The following is a 22670-nucleotide window of genomic DNA, read 5'->3' as shown; positions in this document are numbered from 1 at the left end:
TTAGATTTCTGTTTTTCTTTTAAATTTGCCTCCTTAAAAATTACCTTTGGTCATCAGCCACATTCTGATTGCTGTTCAGGACGATCCTCCAAAGATCGGAGGCTATGAGCTCCTTCTGGTCATTCACAAGGCTGACGTTGGGCAGCTGCAGTTCACAGACCTTGCTTTCCGATAGACTGAATTCCCGGAATGCAATGAATGATTTCTGAAGCTCATCCCAGTACTCCAAGCTGCAGGGAATCTGCAATAAAAAGGAGATGTGGTAATTTCCTTGTACTTCATCACAAATATAATAAAGGGATTTTCTATTCACACCACAAATGAAAAGCTAACTAAAATAAATAGGAATTGCCACATGGAAAACCACAACTGTAGCTGTTACTCAGATTCAGTGTTGTCTTGAATAAAAATGGTTTTCAAATTTTACTGTAGCGTAATAGTTCAATCTTTCTCTTACAGAAACAGCTATTTGCTCCATAGTATCCAAGCACAACAAAGCCAGTGCAGTAAATCATTACTTGTATTATGCAATCACAAAATCAATCAGGTGTCATTACAGTGCACTAACCGAGCTCACTTTAATTCTTGTTAAAGATCATTTTATTTTAATTCTCACTTTTGTTTTATTAAAAATACTAACTTGTTAATTACTCATTTAATCAGATATAATAAAATAACCAAAGATGCAGAGGAACAATAACGATGGGCAGCATGATGCCATGTGAAAGGTCAGCACATGAATAAAAACCCTGTGACAAATCACAGTGTTATTTGTAATCCCATCATCTTCTCTGTCACTAGAATATGGAATTTAGATGACTTTTGAAAACACAGGCCCAGCAAATACAAAGCAGATTTAGTTTAATCACATTTTTTATTTTAAGTCTGTAAATAATCCAAACTCAATTACTCCTGGATGCTTCACTGTAAAGGAGGGAATGTCACTAGGGACATTTTTAAGCAAAACAGAAAAAAAAAAAAACAACGTAGATTTTAAAGGTGTCTTATACATTTTTCCCCTTCTTTTTGATAATATAATGAAAATGAATGAGAATATGAATTTAAAATAAGAGTGAATTCAATAAAACAGGAAGACTTCACAATTAAGATACAAAAATCCACAATTACAAATGAGAAATAAAAGCCAAGTTGTCTGAAAAAAAATAGTAAAAAAAAGTCTGTGCTCTTATATTTTCTTTTCATATCTTTGTATGTGTGCTTATAGACACACAAAAAGAACCAGGAAAAAAGTAGGAATGTGTCAGAGATTGCAGTAAATCTAAACACAGTCACAAAATAAGCCTCCATGAGTGCTTTCCCTGTTACTTAGTAAGGACTATAATGCATACAGAGGTGACAGCAGGCTGATAAATTAATGGGAATGAAGGTTAAGGAGGAAAATTCAGGGAGCTCAGTGGTTTAAGCTGGAGAGGGCAAAGGAACATAAATAATCTCCTCCAAAGAACCTTACAAGAATTAATGTGTGGAACCACAAAGCTTGAAACACAGATTTGTACTGCATCTGTCAAGTCACAGTGATACCTGATGACAGGAAAAAAGCAACCGTGGACACTGGTGGTTTTTTTAGGTCAAGATAAAAAGAAATAAACCTGATAACTGCTACAAAGCTCTGATGACACTATGTAAAATAGGGCAGTGTAGGGCAGTCCATTAGGAATGCTGACATCATTTCAAAGACTAGAGACTGAGAAAAGGGGATTGATACAATGGCAACATATCCTTTATAAGCTGCATCTCCAGCAGAAAATGGTGGATACCTGTAAGTGTCAGTGGGAAATTATGAGACAACCAGACGATGCCTGGAAAAAGCAAACTCCATCCTAAGAAATAACAGGTGAGATATTTCCAAAAGAGTGGGACAAATTTTAACTGACTTGTATATGACACCTGTGTGGTCTCATCTGGACTAGGGAATGCATTCCAAACTATCCATGCTAAAAGTGCTCCATCCATGCTCACACTGGAACCTGTGCAGAATCAACAATCAAGTCAAATGGGAGACACCATCCCCAGAGGTGTTCAAGAAATGTGTAGGTGTGGCACTGAAGGGCATGGCTTAGTGGGCATGGTGGAGGTGGGCTGGCAGTTGGAATAGATGATCTTAGTTGTTTTTTCCAACCTTTATGATTCTGTGAAGAGAAATACCATTGCTCTCCAGACACTACAGGAGCTAAACGCTTAATAGAGGAACAAGTCTAGAGAAACTGGGGGTCAAAACTGAGTTGCCCTACCAATAAAGAATATGACTAGGAATGGAACATAAGAGAAAAAGAAAGAGGTCTGAGGACAGCCTTTGTGTTCATCTCAGCTGCTTTTAAATTCTATTAATTCTATTAATATTCTATTATATAATTATATAATAATTATTATAATAAAATATAATAATTCTATTATATATAATTCTATTATGTATTCTAACATTCTATTAATTACAATATTTCTTTCTTTAGATTACATCTCACAACAAAGTATTTTTTCCAACAAGGAAAATAATCTCTCTCTAATGACAGCCTCACAAAACTGGAACAGAATGGCAGGTAGCAGGCATTTTAAAAGAGGCTAAGCAAGGCGATAAATTCTGCTCCCACTACAATTAATGAGCTGGAAAAAGTTGTTAAAAAGCACAATAAAGGAATTTCACAAGTTGCACTACAGTATGAAAACTATCAGTAGGGTGAGAGGAAAGTAAAATAGAAATTGAGAGCAAAGGCAGAATGAAAGCTGGAGAAAAGCCCAACCAAACAGATTTCATATATAATGTTTAAAAAAAAATGCTGTTACTCAGTAGGTGGTGGAAATAGAGAACCTTATCTTGAGGAAAAGATGGCAGAGTAAAATGACGAAAATAACTATTAAGGCATAAAGTAACATACTCATTTTCAGGCTCCAGCATAAGCTCACACAGCATTCTTTTTCAGGAACTTCATGGTAACCACCTAAGTGAATTCTTAAGAATTTGGAAAGGCAAATTAATCAGCATGGGACTCATCCGTATGAGCAGCCAGATAGAACAACGTATCATCTACCAATTCAAGCAGGCTGGTAGGCGTTTAGATTACTCATATTTACTTTTGCACAGGAAGATGTTCATAACTGTTGCAACACGTCAAGAAATCTATCAGAACAAGATGCCGTGCATTTCTAGATATTATCAATATATTAGAAGTAAAAAGTCAATGGAGATTTTAAGTGATTACCTATACAAAATATGGCTCATGCTTTGGCACTATCCAAATTGTAAGTTTTCTTGTTTGAAGCTTTCAGAAGATATTGTTGACTCAGAATCTCTGATTCCTACATATCTAGCTTTAATTGTTCTAGGGGGTTTATTGCTTATGCCTGGTCTGGATAAATTTAAGGAAAGATGGTAGCTCTGGGCAATATCAGTTGCCAAAAATAATAGTTGTGAAAGCCTGGAAATGGGCTACAACTCCAGAACTGAGTCATACGCAGTGGGAATAAATGAATTAGCTACAACAAAAAATCCCACATGTAGAATTGAATACCATACTTCTATCTTCAGTATTTGAATAAAACCTAAGCTATAATTTGGATAATTGTTACCTCTTACCAAATTTGACCACTTGTGCTGCCTCTCCAAAACAAAACACTGAAGAAGTGCATCCAACTGCAAAAGCTTTTTGTTTCCTTCCTAGCTCTCAATTTTTTTTTCCTTATAATGAAAATTCCTATGTACAATGACTCCATTCCCATGTAAAATGTAAAAAGAGCAACTACTGTACAGCATATATGACCGATATGTGTATAGAACTATCTAACTCTAGTCTTGGATTTAACCAGGAATCTCCAAGATGTATTTTGAAAGAAAAAGAAAAACTACTGCACACTCATTCAGAGGGCTGACCATAGCAGTGGAGGGTACAACATCAGTTAAATGTTTTTTTTCAGTAGCAGTAACAACGGAGAACAGAAGCAGAAGTGAAAAGGTACATGATGTCAGCCTCAACTCCACAGCTGAAAGAAATTTTAAACAAATCAGTTAGAAAATTTGAATGTTTCCCCTTTTTCTTGTTACCTGTGGACTGCAAACATGGGAGACTGTGGGACACAGTCTGGATTAAGAATGAAAATGGTGTATTAATAATTGTAATAGAAAGGAATGCAGCTGTGTTTGAATGACAGTTCCAGTTCTGTCCAATGCAAGGAAAGAAAACAAAGAAACAGTTTTGCTGAAATAGCTGCCTTGGAGCAGAAATCTTTAGATTTAACATCATTTCCTATTCTCTGTGAATCTCTCATTTCAATCTACTTTAAGAAAAAATCATCATGCTTATTACCCCAGCACAGACATTACTAAAATCACCTCTGTGAACACCTACCAGTTCTCTACTTGATTTGAATCGTTCACACTTTGCAAAAAAAATCCCAAACACAACAGAAAAAGCAACCTCACCCCAAATCCCCCTTGCAAAAAAACCCACCAAAATAGAACCAACAGAAAAACCCAAACAAAACAAAGAACAAGAAAACACCAAAAAAACCAATCAAACAAGAAAAAGAAACTTGAAAGCCCCTCTTAAAACCCTCATCATTCAACTCATTTCCTGAATGCTTGTTAATCAATCAGCAAGACAGTATTGATAACCAACATAAATATTCCTACTTATGCACTACAATGTGACAGACCATGTTTTTTCCTTTTCATCATACATTATGTCACACATTATGTGTTCCCAGATAATTTAATTCCTACCTTGAAAGTAAAAGTTGGAAACTGCTATAGAATCTGTTAACACTATGTCACTTATTAATCTTTTCATCCATGTGTTGTACACCCCACTGACCACATGTGTATTCTGTATCTCTATGTAAATTTTTGTGCAAAAAGAGGATAGAATGGAAAAGAAAGGACTGTTGATCCATATGCTCTTTCTAAAGGCTTTTACGATGACAACATAATTCTAGACCTCCCTATGACCTGATGTTATCCTTCCAGTTATAGACCATGTCATTATTTTGGGTTTTAAAACATCATTTTCTGTGGGATATTTCAATAGCTGAGCTCTGTAGCTGAGCAAAGGGCCACCACCACACTTCTACAAGCTTTCAGGTTACCATAAATGATCACATCTACTACTAACCATACACAGTGCCCTGATATTGACAGACCTCAGAGACAAACTTCATTGCTGTTTAGGACAGAAGTAATTTAAAGATCTCATTCTTTTAGTAAATAACATATTTTTCAGAAACTTTATTTTTTTGTTTGTTTGACTAGGAAAAAACTACAGCCTTCTGCATAGTTCTGTGTGGTTAATGAATTAAGAGGATATAAAGTCTTGGTTGTTTTATTACTTAAATACTAAACAATATCATTCTTTAAATCAGTATTAAAATACATCAGAAATTATGAAATCAGTATTAAAAGTAGATTTTAAAATATATACATCCAGATCTCTAAAGAGAAAGATATCAGTGGTTTGGTTACAAGAAAACCTGTTCAAGGCAATTTTTGGTGATGTGTCATTTTCATTTCTGTTGTTTTAGTTTTTGCTAGAAAATAAGTGATCTGCAGAATAAATGCTTGTTTCTTTACTCTCAGTCCCTCAGATGGTGGGTGTTTCCTCTAGGAAATGAAGTTCTTCTTGTTCCAGAAACAACTACTGTACAAGAAAACTGAAGACAGGAAGCATGTGTGTGTTTTATCTTCTCAGAGTACGGCCACCACGGTGAAAGAGAGGCAGAATACAATACAAACTTGTACTTTGTGTCAGATGCCAACCCATGCTGAGATTATAACTCAAGCTTCCTGAGTAGGAATAAACTGATTGCACTGTAATAAAGCTACCCTGTTTTTAGGATATTTTCCCATTCCAGGGCCAAATGCCCTAAAGATACAGTTCTGACTTCAGGTGAACAGAAGCAGCAGCAGGAGAAAATAATTTACACAGGGAAAATTCTCGGCTGTGATCACACAGAACTTAACTACTAAGTTTGATTTCAAATTATGAGTTACATAAAAACAGAGAAAAAACCACCTGCAGAAAAATATATAATGTATAAAACATGCTTAAAAGAGATATTACGAAATAGAAAAATTTAACAGTATTTATCTCTACAATATTAAAAATTAAATGTTATTCTGTATGATATTAAATAGATCGATAGCTCCTTACTATGCCTATTTGCACTACACATCCAATCCAGAATGAGCAGCAGACCACCACCTGCTGTAGGATCCTTCAACATTCACAAGGCCCCTTATCTTCCCCTGTGACTGACAGAAATCACACTGCCTGCAGCAGAACACTTTTGTAGCCTTACAGCTGTTGCTGTGTCCTGTCAGTGCAGAAAACCTCTGCTGGCACAGCCAGAGATCACCACTTTTCCCTTTCCATGAAAACCCAGATGAAAAAAAAAAAAAATAAGGCTGTTTGCAGTGAGCTAGACATTTAATCTGTGGGTAGTACTGCTAGTTTTGGTACCAGCACTAAATACATTTTAGCTGTACGAAGTATCTTCTTGCCCCACCACAATCCCTTCTGTATTTTCGGTAGGATTTTCTATTACTTTGACACTGCCTTTTCCCTTTAAACACCCCTTGTGTTTTGGGCTGTAACAGTTATTCCACTGTGGCACAATCTCAATTTTCAGCAGTCAGTAATAATCAGATACCACAAACTATGACATTTAAAAACAAAACCAGCAATGTAACATTTCTTCATGGAGTTTGCTTTATTTCTCTTTGAGGTGTTGTAGCTTTGGGACTGATTTGGTTAAACCACATTAGATTTTGAATATTTGCTACAAAATGGAATATCTGCCCTATTTCATTTTTTTTTCCCTATGCATGTCAAGGCAACTTATTTTGTTTACTGGGTAATGACATACACCTCAGCTCTTTCAGCTTCATTTAACAAATTAACCGATGGCACTATTCACGTACTTATTTAATTTTGCTTACGTTTACATTTGTACCGCAGCTTATGAAGTAAATTAAATACTGAACTAGAATAAAGAGATGTGAAAGAAAAGTCATGTCTTCCGAGAGAAATTGCTCTTTAGAAACACATAGCTGCCTTTTAGCTGACTTTGGAAAAAAAAGCTTCTATACATCTTCAACTAATAGAAGCTATAAAAAACCCTTTGTAATATTGGAACCAGTTGAGAAACCACAAGCATTCAAATGCAGGAAATCATGATTTTATAACATTTTAATGTGATCTACTCTTGGGAAACAAAGTTAACCAAGCCCTATTTCTGTACAGGAAATATTCCACTGTACAGTTGTAATACATTGTGGTGAGGGGTACAGCTGCAAATTTTTCACCTGTAATGCCCCACTGGTATTGTGGCTTACTGAATTGCATCAAGATTGCCTTCCTGTCTGGAAAGCCCTCTAAGTACAAACAAGACTCTAAGCCCAGGTTTTATTTTCCCTTGGTATCAGAATATGGTAATTTAAGAGCCCTGAGAAATGCTTTTTAACCTTTTAGAAGAAATATGTAGCATTCTTTTATTAGGAACTCTGTTCCTTGCCTTTTTAAAACAACATGTGACCAACTTATCTTATCAATTTATCAGGCTAGCAGGTTCAGAACGAATGCAGGTGTGTATAGTAATGTAATCTGTCACAGATACTGACTTTTCCATTAGAGAAAAATTACTTTAAACACACTAATGGCTTTGTTACGAGAGCGTAGAGCAGTGCTACGCTATAATTAAGAAGAGTTCCACACGATTTTTTTTTAAACAGGAAAATGTATGTACTCTTATATGTTTCTACCCCTTTTTTTTAATACTAGATGTCATCCGTCTTGACACTAAGTTCATATGAAGATCGCTCACTTGTCCAAAAGCAAAAGCAACAGCATTTCATTTAATCTCCTGAGCCCTTGCTTATTTTATTAATTTATTGTTGCAAATATTGATAAACAGATTTATATTGATAGGAGATCTTATGTTGAAGACTTAGCTACTTATTGCACTATTTTTCTATTCTCTTTCCCTGATATAGGAACAATCCTTCACATTCAATTCAAGGCTTTTATTTTCTGGGTTTCAGTATTTGTTAACAATGTAAGCACTATACCGTTGAAATGCAGTCACCTCTGGGACTGAGGGCAGCAAGCTATTAATACACGAAGCACTGTGTAATTTTAAGTAAATGGGATATTTTGACCACATATTCTCACCACAGTAAAGCCCTACTCCTACAAAAAGTGCCACAAAATCTCCGTGCAGCAGAAAGGACGTCGGTTTGCAAAATTTCATAAATCAGACTTACAAACTCTGAAAAGTACAAAACACAATGAGAATGTAAATCTGTCATTAGGATAATCTGATGGTTTCGTCAGTTTTCTGGCACCCAGCAGAATTTTCACTAGCTCAATAACCCCAAAGGGTAAATTTCAGTGCGATGCACAGGCAAATTATGCACAACTTCCATTAACATTCCCAACAAGTTACGCTTAACTCCCTGCAGACTGCACCGAAACCACACTCCAAGCGATACAGTCTCATCTTGATGCAGCGAACACTAAGATCACACAGCAAAATAATTAAGATTATACACACAAAATACAGTAACAAAATAGTAAAGTCTGAGCTAATCCTACTCCCAGGCAAGGAAGTTCACAAATAATGTTTAAAGCTGGAATTCCTAAAGAGAACAGGCTCTGTTTCAACATCTGCTTAAGACTCAATGAACAACGCTGCGACTTCTTTAGCCCCTACTTCCTCCCTGGAAAGAGAATGAAGACAATGCAGATCATTAATAGCAAGAGTTTTATCGTTCAAAAACATCCAAAAATGTGCAAAATTTTGCCAGTATCACAATACTTACATGCAGATCATCTGAAGGGTAACTGGTTCAGGCTAAAAGCCAGTCTTCAGCCCTCTTAAATAGATTGAATGTTTACATAACGACCTGCATTCATTTTGGTACGCGTGTATGCGTATAAACATCGAGTTTAGTGATGGGAAAAGAATTTCCTACATTATAATGAAAGGCAAGTTCTACTTCACAGTCAGATATGCTCAATAATTCTACTGCATTGTTTTGTTTCAGTTTGCTGCAATTCTTTACATAGCACCGGTATCATAAAAACACTGTACACTAATACACTCATTTCAAAATGCAGAATTATGTGAAATGCTTTAAAAAGCAGAATCCCACATGAAGTCCTGCACTGATTTCCAAGCAGTTCCCAACAGTCAGACAAACTATTTCAGCATTCATTTTAAAAGTCTGATTGTTTAAAGATGATACAACTGCATGACAGTGGATTCAAACAACGAAGTACATCGATAAGCACAGCTGAACTTTACAACTTTCTTCTGCAATAACTCTGTGAACTTCAGTCACAAACCTGTAACAAACAAATTATCTGGATTTCCAAAATAGACGTTGCTTTGGAAATGTAAGAAATGAATCAAAGATAAATAAAAGTTGTGGTTTTCCAAAAAGCTCCTTTCCCAGATACTCAAATGCCCAGCTGAATATTGTAGCTCCAACTGGGAATGAAATGCAAAAAGGAAGCAGCGCCAGCCAAAAATGAGGTATTCTCTGTCAAAAGGGAAAATGAATGTCTTTGACGTTGATCATAATTCTTTTCCTGTTGACTGTCATGTCAAATCTTTCCCGGAATAATGACTTACAGTAGGTCTAATGTCAGTCATTCTTAAGCCCTTGCTTCCTTAAGCCACTGTTTAAACAACCACGAGGTGTTAGAAAATGACTGTTTATTGGCTGACAATGTTGAAAAAATCAGACTCCAGACCGTAGAGTTTGCAAATGTTTTACTAAAATACCGTAAGCGCGTAATGCAGAGCAACAGACAATTTTTTGAATCCTCACCTTTCAGAGGTGGAAATATTTTATGTTCTCTTTACCATCCCAGCAAGAGAATACCAGAGAGTGTTTATTTACCTAGTCCTTCTTTATTAAACCTCAGTTAAGCCCTTGCAACCCCAGAACGAGACTCACTTCTCTACTTTCCTCCTGCAGGCCGTAAGATCCCGTTAACGTAATCACCACTTTACTAATTCAGGAGTAAGTGCTCTGTTTATTAGGACACTATATAAAGAAGAAAGGCCAAAAAAGGAACCTTTGGGACATAACCATCTTTTTATCTGCTCTTACAATGCTTACGATAGCACTGCATGCAGTTGCATGCAACAGGAATCCTGGCAGGTACAAATATAAAAGCCTGTCAGGGTTATAGCTCGGTAGATACTTTGACTTCACATGGAGAAAAGAACACCATAGATTATCTTCCTTTTGTCTTGTGAGCATTAATAGCTTGTATCTTTTGCAGGACAGCCATTCAGGAGGAAGAATTTTAAGTCAGTATTGGCGATGCAGCCTAAATAAATCACAGAGCTCAGAATTCAGAACATTACATACGATGTGATCACTTCCATTAAATAAATTTCTAATTCTCCACATGGCCACTTGTGTAAATGCAGTTGACACAATACAGAGCTTTTTGTTTGAGCTATGAGGTAATGCCAATAATATTGTTTACTGGAGAGAGAACTACTACACTGAAATGGAAAATACTGAGCAACTCCGTAAAACTTCACTTGCTAGAAGAGTCCCCAAGCTGTAGTGAAAATAATTTGCACATCTTCTTCACCCACTTGCAAAGAGAAGCCAAATACTGCTTGGTTATTAGACAAATTGTTTTCCTATCTTGGTGAACCCAACCAACTTCAATTTTTGCTCCCTCTCCTGTTAATGCAAACTTGTCTAAGTTGTTTCTGGTAGAGATAAATAATATAAAAATGCTGTTCAGAGGAAATCAGAGTAGATTATTATTTAAGTATTGTACTGTAAGAACTCCTCTTCAGCCTTCTGAGTACATGTAGTCCACTTGGAGGCAAAGAGAAAACTAAATCTGAGATTTTCAGTAGGTAGATTCTCTTGTGGGTAGATACTAGAAGACTTTAGAAAACCAGAAGCATAGTGGAAGCATAGCTTTAAGCCTCAAAGTACAGACATGCATCACCACTTTCTTTGGGCTTAGATCCCTAACTGTAGCTAACTCCATATTCTATCTCCACAATTCAAAATCACTATTGAATCACTAGCAGAATTTTGTCCAGCAGCTCCCTCCAAACTACCCAAAACACAACTAAATGAGGAAGGTAACTTTCCTCAGCTATTGAAGCCTGGTGGATTCAGGGAACAGTGCAGGTGTGGTTACATTTAGCACTACATCGCATCCCTGGAATGCACATTAGAATACCTTGGTATGGTGAAGAATACAGTCCTTTTTCATTATCCTTTATGTTCTGGGACTGTGGTATTACCTGCATAACAGGTATAACCTTGAACTATCATCTGGAACTAGAAATGTTCACTTCTTCCGCACCTCAGATTTATTTATAAAAGGTATTCTGCCTGGTGGCTATTACTGTGTCCTAACTTCAGTGGAAAACATTTTATGGACAGATTAGCAAGTCTGAAAATAATCACCACCAGCAAATTCCAACCTTCAGTGCCACAGAAGAAGGTGACAGTGCAAAAAAAAAAAGACCTGCTGCCCTATAATGGTGAGCTGGTTGACTTCAAAATATGGTTTTGAGTTAAAGTGGAAAACTGACCTACACCTTAATTAAGCCTTCACACATGAATACTTGCTGAACCAAATGCATAAATATATGCATAATTCCAAAGAATTTTAACTGAAGAATTTATACACAAGCTAATATCCTAAATGTAACCATGCTTCTAAAGTTACTCATTGATTTACCTTCAACCATCACACTTCCTCCAGCCATCAATCTATTTGAAGGTTTTAAAAGCCTCTTCTGCTACAACTGAGAAAATCTCAGAGGGCGCTCCTTTTGACACAGCAGTAACAATTTTCAATATTTTAAAGTACTGGCATTTCTACATCTTTCCTTCATTGTGCTTTTTACCTTGTGAATTCATTCTGTGAAAGTTTTCCAAACTGGACTTTGCTCCTGATCTGTGAATATGATCCTCACATCAACACTATTGTACCCCTTGCCCTTTCTGATTTGGGCAGTAAAGGATTACCCTGGCTTAAGTAATATTAGATGGAGTCAGCACTAGGATTAACTTCACTCCTCAGAAATTTGTGTTGTCCTAAGTGAAGCTACCAGTGCAAAATGCTTTTTCTTTTCCATAGCTTTAAAAATAATCTTAGCAATGGTCAAGATCAAAAGGGTATGCCTTTACCAATATCTGAGCCTCCTGTTGCTTGAGAGCCTTTCCTGTAGATCTCCATTACACAAATGGTACATTAGTGGTGGTTTAGAGGCAGTATTTATCACATTAATTGCATAAGACAGAGCCTATTTGTTTTTTCTTCTTATGAGAACATTAAACTGCTTCTCCTGTGTATACTTCTTTGTCCCACATTGACCTTTACTTAGATGTTCAGCTATATCTAGAGCTTTCTAAACACAAATAAAAAAATTCTCCAGTATTGGATAATGAGCAGCTATCAGCGGAATGAAAACAGAAGCTGAAGTAACAGTCAAGAGTTAATACTTTTAATCAAAGAACTAGACAGACTAAAATAATGTAATTAAAATAATTCAGAGAGTAAGGAATACTCTGCATCCATGGCACACCTTTTTCTTGATAGAGCCCAATGTTACTTTAATGCAGTTAGCTATACAAGGTTGCAACCAAGCACTTGTAAGCCCAGCAATAAATTGAATTTTGCTTCACTTTACTGATTTCATTTTCCTAAAACAATACCATTATACTTACTTCTTTAGTAAGAAGTTACAATTATATGTGTCCTTTAATTTGAATCTCAATTACTACGTAAGCAGTCTTGATAAGTTATATCCAGAAAATATTTTGGCAATGGGAGTAGCAAGAAATATGATAGAGATATTTCACCAAACTTCTGCTCCTCTCACAATTACAAAAGTTATTTTGGAAGAAACAGGTTTCCCCTAAGGACAATTATAAATGACATTTCTTTACATTGATTTGGATACTTCTACATTTATTGATTTATTTTAATTACTAGCCATTCAGCAATAGTTTTTTGTCATAATGTTTCACAAGACACTAAACTGCAAAACTAGAATGGTTCTTATATGTCTTCTCTGGTACAGACGATACCTTCAATCTGAAATCATCATGACTTAGTAATCACTTTACTTTGATAGGACACTTAAAGAGTTTTTTCTGTTTCTTCTGAACAATTGAGTTTTGGAATTGTGTTGACCCACTCTACCAAAGAATAACAAAGTACAAGAGAAATTCATGCTCTCCAGATAAAAAAGTGTTAGAATGGTTGTAGTATCTGAGAATTAGAGACACTTCAGAAATGTCACTGGCGAGGAAATCCTTAAAACATTAAAAACTGTTCAGCAGGGAAACTCAAAGTGCTTAATTAAATAGCAGCTATCTGAAAGAATGATACATCATACAGAGCCAAATAACACTTGTAGCACGTGAAAACGGGACAGTGAGGGATTAGTAATTAAATGGAAAGGGGTTGCAATCTCCAGTAAACAGGAAGAAATTCAAATCCTCTCAATCTCACAAAATAAATATATTCCTGATGCAGTTTTTTTGCAAGTGCATCTGGGATTCTCTCTCTCTGCCTTCACATGAAAAGATCAAACTATTTGAAATCTCTAAAGAAAATGCAACATGCTACTCTGTGGCAGAAACATACATTCTTTCTCTTCTCTCTACAAACAAAAGCAACAAAGTTGGGATTGTAAGCAGTAATAGAAATTTGATGAGTGAAACCGCTTACCCTTGCAACAACATGAGTAAAAGAATAAGAAAATAAGCTCATGGGGTAATCTAGAAGAAGCAGTTAAGGTAGAGTTAGAAACAACAGAAACAATACTGTCTGTTTCAACTCCTATAATCTGAAGCTGTTGGCCTACCCCTTTCTCCAGAGCAGATGACGAGCAGCTTCTACATAAAAATTTCTCTTTATGGCAAAGCTTTTCTAAGTTCCAAGAAGTGAAAGAATAGTTATAGAAACAGAGAGACTTCTAAAATCTATTCATGATTTAAAAGCCTTGCCAAAAGAAGTANAAAGCTAGAGACAACACGCCTACAGAAATCTACCTTTGCCTGGATTTATGTGAAGCAAAGGGCTTAGGGAGACTGGAAACACACCTGGTAACATGATGGGTCCTCCTAGCATTTGACTGTAAATACAATTTTGGGGAAGTTTTTAAAATATATTTTAAATATGCTTTGATATCATAATTGTCTTTAAATTTAGTTTCTTTTTTCAAAACAGCTGAAAATATTTAGTTTGCAGATGTTCCACTACTGTTTCATGTCAAGAGGTGTATGAAGGCACTGCTTTCTATTTTTCCTGTTTACATTTTGTGAATTTCTCACACACACTAAATATGCTGTATATTAAAAAAATAGAGATATATTCATCCAGGGAAAAAAATGGAGCTGACGAAAAACCTCCAGATTCACTTAAAACCACACCATAAGTTTGAGATGTGTGATCGGTAAATGCAGTTTACTTAAGGAATTTGAAAACTGATTCTATCACTTATTTCCCCATCTATTTTTTTTTAACCAAAAATGCATCCTGTATGTGTTTTAAAAAGCCGTTCCTTGACCTTGTGCAGAGCTGTTCTGCCTATGCATGCTCGTCATTTCTCAAAATGTGATAAAACACCTGGCAACAGTTGTTGTCCTAATTAATAGCCCACTACCAAAATGTAGGCATTGCTACACTCCATCTACCCAGAAGCACACTTTTTTGAGTAAATGTGTTAGTCAAGATCACAGATGTGACACTGTGCTTTAACTTGGCTGATACCTTTTATCTCTTTCCCTGCAACTGAAAACCCAAGGTGTTAACATAAGACTCCATTATAATTAATTCATCATAAAACAGACAACTCTTAAGAAGAGAGTCTGCCACAGCAAAAAGCACAATACAGGGAAGCTACATAGGGATGCTTGACTGAAAATTTGAAAAAATGGTGGTGGAATCAGTTTGCTGTAGTTAATGTACATGATTAAATGCAACGTTGAAGAATTACTGGTGAAGACCAGTAGAAGTTTACTCAACCCAAATTGGCAGCAGAGCACTGTATGAGACAATTATAGAAGAAATGACAGAAAACTACAACTATGTCCTTTTCTCTCAGCACAAAGGGGCTAAACGTGATTGCAACCCTTAAGTACAGTCGTATATACAGTAGAGTCCCCACCAATACCCACATGAAGATCTGATACTTCCCTTATACAGGGACATATTACAAATCACATACATTATGCTTATGATGTCTGTAATCTATAACAGGAGCTTAAAGCAATTACACCAAAAACTTGGTGCACTACGCTCTGAAAATACCATCCTGAAATAAGGTAAATTGCTGGCTTTCATAGCAACCTAATGGGGTCACCAGGAAAGCATACCATAACAATTTTGATCTTTGATTCAAACCTCATGCCATGTAGAGCTGATCTTTACTTCCATTGAATTTTAATTTTCATATAACTGAAAGGACATTTGGTTGTCTAGAGGGCAAAGAAATTGGCAGGACACATACATGATCTCACTAGCAGTATGTGAACTGTAACAATGTAATACCACTTATGCAAGGAAGATAATACTTCTTATCCATAACTCAAAGCATATTGGCGCATAATTCAATTTTAAATGCAATTTTGGAAGTCATAGCAACAGTAAAATATAATTCAACATTTCTGAACAAATAGAAGGAACTGGGAGATACTTAATTTCCTTGACTCACAACACCTTTCTGACCAACAAGCAGATTCAAGTGAAAAAAAAAGAAAAGGAAAAAAAAAAAAAGGATCCAATTTATAATAGAAGAAGAAAACCAAGATTAACAGAATTAAAATTAAGCAAAAAGTAAATAAGGCATGCAAGGAGTAAATGAATTTGTAAACATGAATTTCACTACAGAATGTGTAATGGTGTAATAACTATTTTGGAAAGCAAAAATTCTCAGAGGTAAGGATAAGGCCTATCTTTGAGGCACAGAATCACCAGTTTGCAGTACTCAGATCTTTATAGGACATTTCTGTTGTCTCACACAGTCAAATGGGACTGCCCAATTTAACTCCCTCAAAGCAAAATATGAGTAATTAGGACCTTTCTCTGACACTTGAGCATCTTAATAGAAGTACACCCATCATCACAGAGAGAAGAGAATGGCAGTAGTAGAGACCATAGTTCAGTGATTCCACACATCCTGGTAATTTAAGACCAAGTCTTTCTTTGTATATGTTGCACCTTCAAATTAAACAAGGTCTTTAAATAAAGACTGATGGATGAAAGCATCCAAAGCCAGAATAAAAACTTGGTATTCCTGGCAAACCAGACTGATAAAGCTTACTAGATCATGGACAAGATTTGCAGATAAGTGGTTGAAATGTTTGCATGAGTCATTTTAAAAGAGAAGATGTGCACAAGCTGTAGAATTTACCTCCTATTGATTTTATAGAGCTCCTGACATTTGTTTTGGGCTTATTTTTAATGAACACAATCTTGAAAACATTCACTATGCAGCAGTAACATTTTCTGTTGTTAACAATAAAAGTCTCATTACTCACCTGAAGAACATCTCCAAGGTCAGCAGTGCTGATATCAGGGTCTTCAGTGGTATTAAAAGGAACAGGATTAATTCTTACGAGAGTGAGCACTCTGGGTTCAGGATATCTCCATAACATCATTCCTGGACTATCCTCAGTTTCGTTGTAAAATACAACTTCATAGGCACCAGGCAGTTTCTGTGCTTCTGTCAAATGAAATAAAGGTATAATTTGTCATATAATTTCTTAAAAGAAACACGTTCTTTCACAAGAGCAAAGCAGTTAAATATAAACCCCTCAGGATTGAAAGGAGAGAATGTAAAAATGCAATTTTTCTGACTTTTAAAAGATTACAGTTTAAATGGAAAGAAATCAACAAACAGTTTTTGGTTTTTTTTTGATCGTTCTAGCAGATGGCTTTTCAACTGCTTAAAAAGAAAAAAAAAGAATTCATTGCAAGAGGTGAGATATCTTTAATAGGATACTCCTGTATTTATTATGTAATTTAAAAAGGAGAGTAATAATATTCTTCTTACCTGCATCTTGTATATACTGGAACAGGCCTGTTCTCAGATCATCTGAGGAATGCTCTGTTTTTGAGGCCTGATTCCTTTCCATAGCAAAAGTAGTGTGATGCCTCTGTTCAGACATAAATGCCTCTGCACTGCCAGTTTTAGTAAGGTATTCCCAAACAAGCTCCTGGAGAAGAACTAAACAGTTCAAATGCTCCTGACCCCAGAAAACCTTTACAGGAAAACAACAACAACAACAACAACAACAAAAAAAAGACAGAAAATGATTACTTGCAGTTTTTTCTGGAGGAAAAAGAAAAGAAAGAGAAAAAAAGAACATTATATTGCTTTCAGCCTACTCTGGTCTTAATTGCTCACATGTATCCTAAATAAATGTGAAAATAAAGAAGAGGAACAACCAGAAACCTGTACAAAATAATTTTGGCAAATTTCTTCTCATCATTCTGAAAGATGTATTAATTCCTGACCCCTACAACTGAGACAGTTGCTGGAGAGGGGCACAGATCTGCAAAGCAATACACAAACACACACAGCCGAGTGCAGTGCGTACTGCGAGAACTACTTACCAGTCTTCCAATTTAAAATAGGACCAAAAAAAGTTAAAGATTTGGAGTTTAAATTGACCAAAGAGCAGAGTGGAATTCTGGAACATGTTAGAAACTGAAGAAGCAACACAGCAAAATGAACAGAAAGACACATCCGAGATCATCTCAAGCAAACGCTGACTACATGCGGAATGTAAATAGGATGTGCTGCAAGTTCTGAGAGTGCAGCCTGAAGTTTAATAAAACCCACAGAAATTAAAAAATATATACATCTATGCAAAGCCAAAATTCAAAATGAAGAAGATTCATATGCTGTGTAGCAAAAGGCAAGGAGACATTCCTTTCTCAGCACTGCAAATCAGCGCTGCTTTTCTTAAATCCACCTCCAGCCTGGAAGGATCACGCTATGTCCTTTAGTCATCGTGCAGAAGCAGGCCCAGGAGAAACAGGGAAATGGGGGAGCAACTTTAAATGGCAATTAATAAAGAAATTTAGAATCAATGTGGGAGCACCAGACAGCAACTTAGAAGACAATAGTAAGGTCAGGAGGAGAGCAAACAAGTCAAGTCTGCACATAACGAGCAGTGCAAATTTTGCCGGTAGGGAACAGCCATTATCGAACACGAAAAAAACAAAATGAGAAGACTCTTAAAGTTACTGCAATACAGCTGTCAAGAAGGATGCATTTTCTTCCTCTGCGCCTATGTGTAAGACCATGCAACAAACCAAGACCACCTGCAAACAGCTGCAGCCATACGAGAGTGGAACAGGCAGAGCCCCACGGGTATCCCTGAGCCCAGCGCACCTCTGCTGCATTGCTCAGAGCTGCTTTGAGTTCAGGTGCCACCTCAGAGGAGCTTCGTCACCCCCTGTGGGAGCCCAGTGGCCTCAGGTCTCTGCAGATGGTGGGGAGAGGAATTCTTTTTTCCCCTCAACTTTATTCATGTTATTTTTAAGGCAGCTGGAACTTCAGAGCAGAGAAGTCCTAATACAGGAGCAGTAATACTAATAACTAATACCCCTAATTTGCTACTAAGGCACCGAATTCACATCAGCTCTCTCTGCTCTAATGCAAATTAACAGGAGTAGAATATATCTAGATCAGGTAAAATTCATTCAAAACAGAGCAGCTGATGCTTTTGTCAGCAATCTCCAATCTATTCTGCTACGCTAAATGTTTTCCTTTTTTTTTCTAGAAAACCTAAATACTTCAGAACACAGCCTAATAATAACTGGCCTTCTCAGATTGATAGATATTTTTAAGGTCTTTGTCAAAAAGCAAGCAAGCAAGCAAACAAACAAACAAACAAAAAAACACCAAATTTTGAAAAAGAAAAACAAAAACCCACAAACACCACAACATCCTTCCAGTAACAACACGCAGAGGTGGTCACCCAACCTGTGAACAACAAATCAAAAAGAAGCAGAAAAACAAACTCACTTTATTCATTATACTATTTATACTAAATTTGTATTACTAAATTATCCCCATTCCATCTGCTGTGGTTTTACAAACTTCTGATGTTGACTCTGGGAAAAGGTCTAATTATACAACTAAATGTCAAGATTTCCTTTTTGTGTTTTATATGCTCGATTTATACATTTATTTTAAAACATTTGGTGTGTATAGATACTACAATAAAAATAATTAAAACAAGACATGACTTAAAGCCCACTTGTTTAAGTCCCACAGAATCTATGTTTCCTTTCAAGAACTCCCATGCTTCTTGGACCGGTTTCAAGTTATGGGCACTTCCAAAAGAGAGGACAGCATGGAAAACTGAGTCTTAATTACTACAAACAACGGTTTATAATTGCTCCCCTGAGAAATCTGTGTCAGTTTAAAAAGAAAGGATATGCATTTCATAAGATTACCCCGAGGCATTACAGACACATAGCTCACGGACAGACAAACACATACATCAGAACAGGGTCCTTAATATTAAGTGTTAGTAATTTGATCCAGTACTTTAGAGGAACACACACATACAGCCACAATGCATAGCTTAAGCAGTATATGAAAAAAAACAAAAGAAAAAAAAAACAAGACAAGAACATAAAACACTGTACACAATTTTACAATCCTCAGTTTTACATGAAAGAAGACTTATTTTAAAGGGTAAAAATTAAACAAAAACAAAAACAAAAACAAATCAACAACTCAAACCAACCAATCAGAAACACCCAACGAAACGAGCTCCTGTTATCTGCAAAGCTTTACGGGCTCCTATGCAATTTATTTGTAAAATCTCTATCACTCAAAGCTAGTAAAGTTCAATATCAGATGCGTAAGAGTCTCATACAGACCTGCAGCAGTCCTCCTCTCAAATCAATGTACATTTTTGGAATAGATTGCTCTGGGCCAGGATCACCGCTGTGCTTACACCACTTGGCTTCCACTGTAACCGAGCAGCAAAAAGGGCCGACCAGAGACCTGGTTCTTTCCTTGAGACTTGTTTTGAGCAGGAAATCTTTTATGTCCAGGACAAAACTCGATCCGTGGATTCCTGAAAAGAGACACAGAGACTTCATCCTGCTGGTAGTTAAGTCTCCCCAAATTTTTGTGATTGTTGTCTGGATTCGCTTTAGGTTGAGACTTTGAGTGTGCACCAGTTAGAAGCTTCTCACACAAGCAGGCCCACTGCATCCATGGAATTATTTGTGTGGACAACTGCTCTCCGGTCCAAGGAAGAGAATTGCAGTTGGACAAGAAAATGTGGGACTTTTTTTTTTCAGCTTGTTCTTCCAGCATTATTGCATATACTTTATGCATTGTTGCAGTTATGGAGCAGGTATGTTTCAAGCACATTCCTTACAAAGGACTATTCGCCAAAACATTATGACTTGTTACATGTGTGAGTATTTTAAGTTTTATGAGAAGAGACATTTTTTTCATTAAACTATGACATTTTTTTCAAAAGAGTGTCCTAAGAACAAGAACAGCTGCTTCACTTGATTATATTTTAACCCGATAGGAAATACCTATTTTGAATGATTCTCTTTGCTTTAGTTCAGGTTACTTATAAAGTATTGCTTTGGTAGACTTTGGAGTTCTTAGCGGGAGAATAAAGGTAATGTTTGAATTCAAATAATTCAAAGCAATTACCGTAACTCAAAATATATAACATGTGTTTACCTAAAAACAATCTAAACTTTTCACATCATAACCATCTGCAGTTTACACAGCTTTATACAACATAAAAAAAGACAATGGCAGGTTAGATTTGTGATAGACCTTATGTCCTCACATTAACGACAAACATTTTCAGGAAAGAAACACCCAGAATTTTCACATTTTTTCTTGTGAATTTAAATTACTGCAATCACAATTTAATAAAACAAACCATACTTAGTAACTCTTTAATACTTAAATACATTTGCATGAGAAGTACTGCTAAGGTTGGGTTAATTTTTTTCTTCTGGTGCTTGGAGGTGAATATTGAATATTGCCATACTTCATAGTGCCCATGGCTTGCTTTTCTAAAGAAACTCAATACTTACAAAAGGCCAATGATTGAAAAACACCTAATGCTTACATACAGTTATGTCACAGGACAGTTCCATTTAATATTTTCATACATTTCCTGGTAGAAAAGACCCCCAAAATAATTCAAAACTCTTTTTTGAATACATACAGTAAAACCTCTCCAATGAATCTTTGAGAATCCAGAGGAAAACATCTGTATCCTGGCTGATATGATTCCATAATACCAAGACATGCTTTATACAATGGAAGGAAATACACTATGTTTCTTATTTTTTTCCTATTTCTCCAGCATCCACTAAGAACGTGGTTCACATTCCCAATAGCTCAATGGCACTGAATTGTACTCAACTTGGGTAGACATCACTAGTGACAAGAGTAAGTGCTGAGTTGTCTGAGGTTTAGTAAGAGTGAATACTTGCCTCATGCCAATCAAACAAGACTGTTGTCATGAACTGTAAATGGGTGACACCACTGGGTTTTTCAGGCAGGCTTCTGAGTGCCTGGGCCTTATCTGTAACAGGCTTACATGTCAGAAACTGTTCAGAGGGTTTTTTATTGTAGCAAACTCCAGTGATAATCAAGAACGCAAACATCAGAACTCCATGATGCCTCTCCTTTTCATCTGACTTTGGACTTTATTCTGCAAAACTGCTGAACCTATCAGCCTCACATACTGTCTTACACCAAGGTAAAGGTGTTTTTATGGAACTGCTGTGCTCAGTCTGATTATTTTTAGAGGCATTACAGTATGAAGCTTTGGTTTTAAAAAAAGAATTAATTCTCAGCAACTATTGCACAATTCTGCAATATATAGAAATGTTCTATACTTTTACTGGAGTACATGCCAAGTTGCAGAAATAATAAAAGGGAAAAAGGAATGCCAGAATACAAGAGGTTTTATTTATGTTTTCTTTCACTGGGATTACACTTGGAAGGATTATGTTTTGCAGGCTTCTGCAGTCATCTCCATGAAGTACAAAGAAAACACAATATTCAACAGCTTAACTACAAAACTGAGCATTCAGCACATAATCCTGCTGCTTCAGAGCATTTCTCAAACACTATATAAACCACTGAGAAATGAAGATGCGATTAAGAAGTTAGTAAATTCTAATACACTAATAACTAATACTCATCACAAATACCTCCACAGCCTGAGTTCTACAAATTTCAGGTAAAGCTCACAGACCCAGTGAAAGATTTCTTTTCTCACTTGGATAGTGTTGTTCTTCACAGCAGTGAAGAACCTGGACTGTGGAGAACAAAGTGAATCTTACTATAGAATTTTCTGTGCTCTTATTGAAAAAAAAAAAAAAATAAATAGAATCACAAAATCACCAAGGTTGGAAAAGACCTCCAAGATCATCCAGTCCAAATGTCCAGCAATCACCAATATCTCCCCACTAAACCATGTCCCTTAGTACAACATCTAAATAGTTCTTGAACACTTCCAGTGAAAGTGACTGAAGCACCACCCTGGGCAGCCCGTTCCAGTGCTTGACCACTCTTTCAGAGAAGAGCATTTATTTTCCTAATAAATAAAATAAATAAATGAACGCAAAAAGCATTGA

At 36.2% G+C, this 22670-nt stretch overlaps 1 protein-coding gene across 6 annotated transcripts in view; it reads right to left on the bottom strand.

Annotated features, from left to right (window-relative positions):
* The window catches only part of VPS13B (vacuolar protein sorting 13 homolog B), a 391004-nt gene that overhangs the window by 62401 nt on the left and 305933 nt on the right, over positions 1–22670 (bottom strand). For all 6 annotated transcript variants that reach the window (XM_015856029.2, XM_015856025.2, XM_015856028.2 and 3 more), the window contains exons 37-40: positions 19920–20119; positions 17071–17278; positions 16556–16740; positions 45–241 (exon numbers count right to left, since the gene is read on the bottom strand). In XM_015856029.2, the coding sequence (XP_015711515.1) occupies positions 45–241; positions 16556–16740; positions 17071–17278; positions 19920–20119 (790 nt within the window). The remainder of the gene's footprint in view (positions 1–44; positions 242–16555; positions 16741–17070; positions 17279–19919; positions 20120–22670) is intronic.

This window comes from Coturnix japonica, chromosome 2 (genome assembly GCF_001577835.2).
Source record: "Coturnix japonica isolate 7356 chromosome 2, Coturnix japonica 2.1, whole genome shotgun sequence".
Classification (NCBI taxonomy): domain Eukaryota; kingdom Metazoa; phylum Chordata; class Aves; order Galliformes; family Phasianidae; genus Coturnix; species Coturnix japonica.
This window is presented reverse-complemented; position numbering and strand designations above follow the sequence as displayed.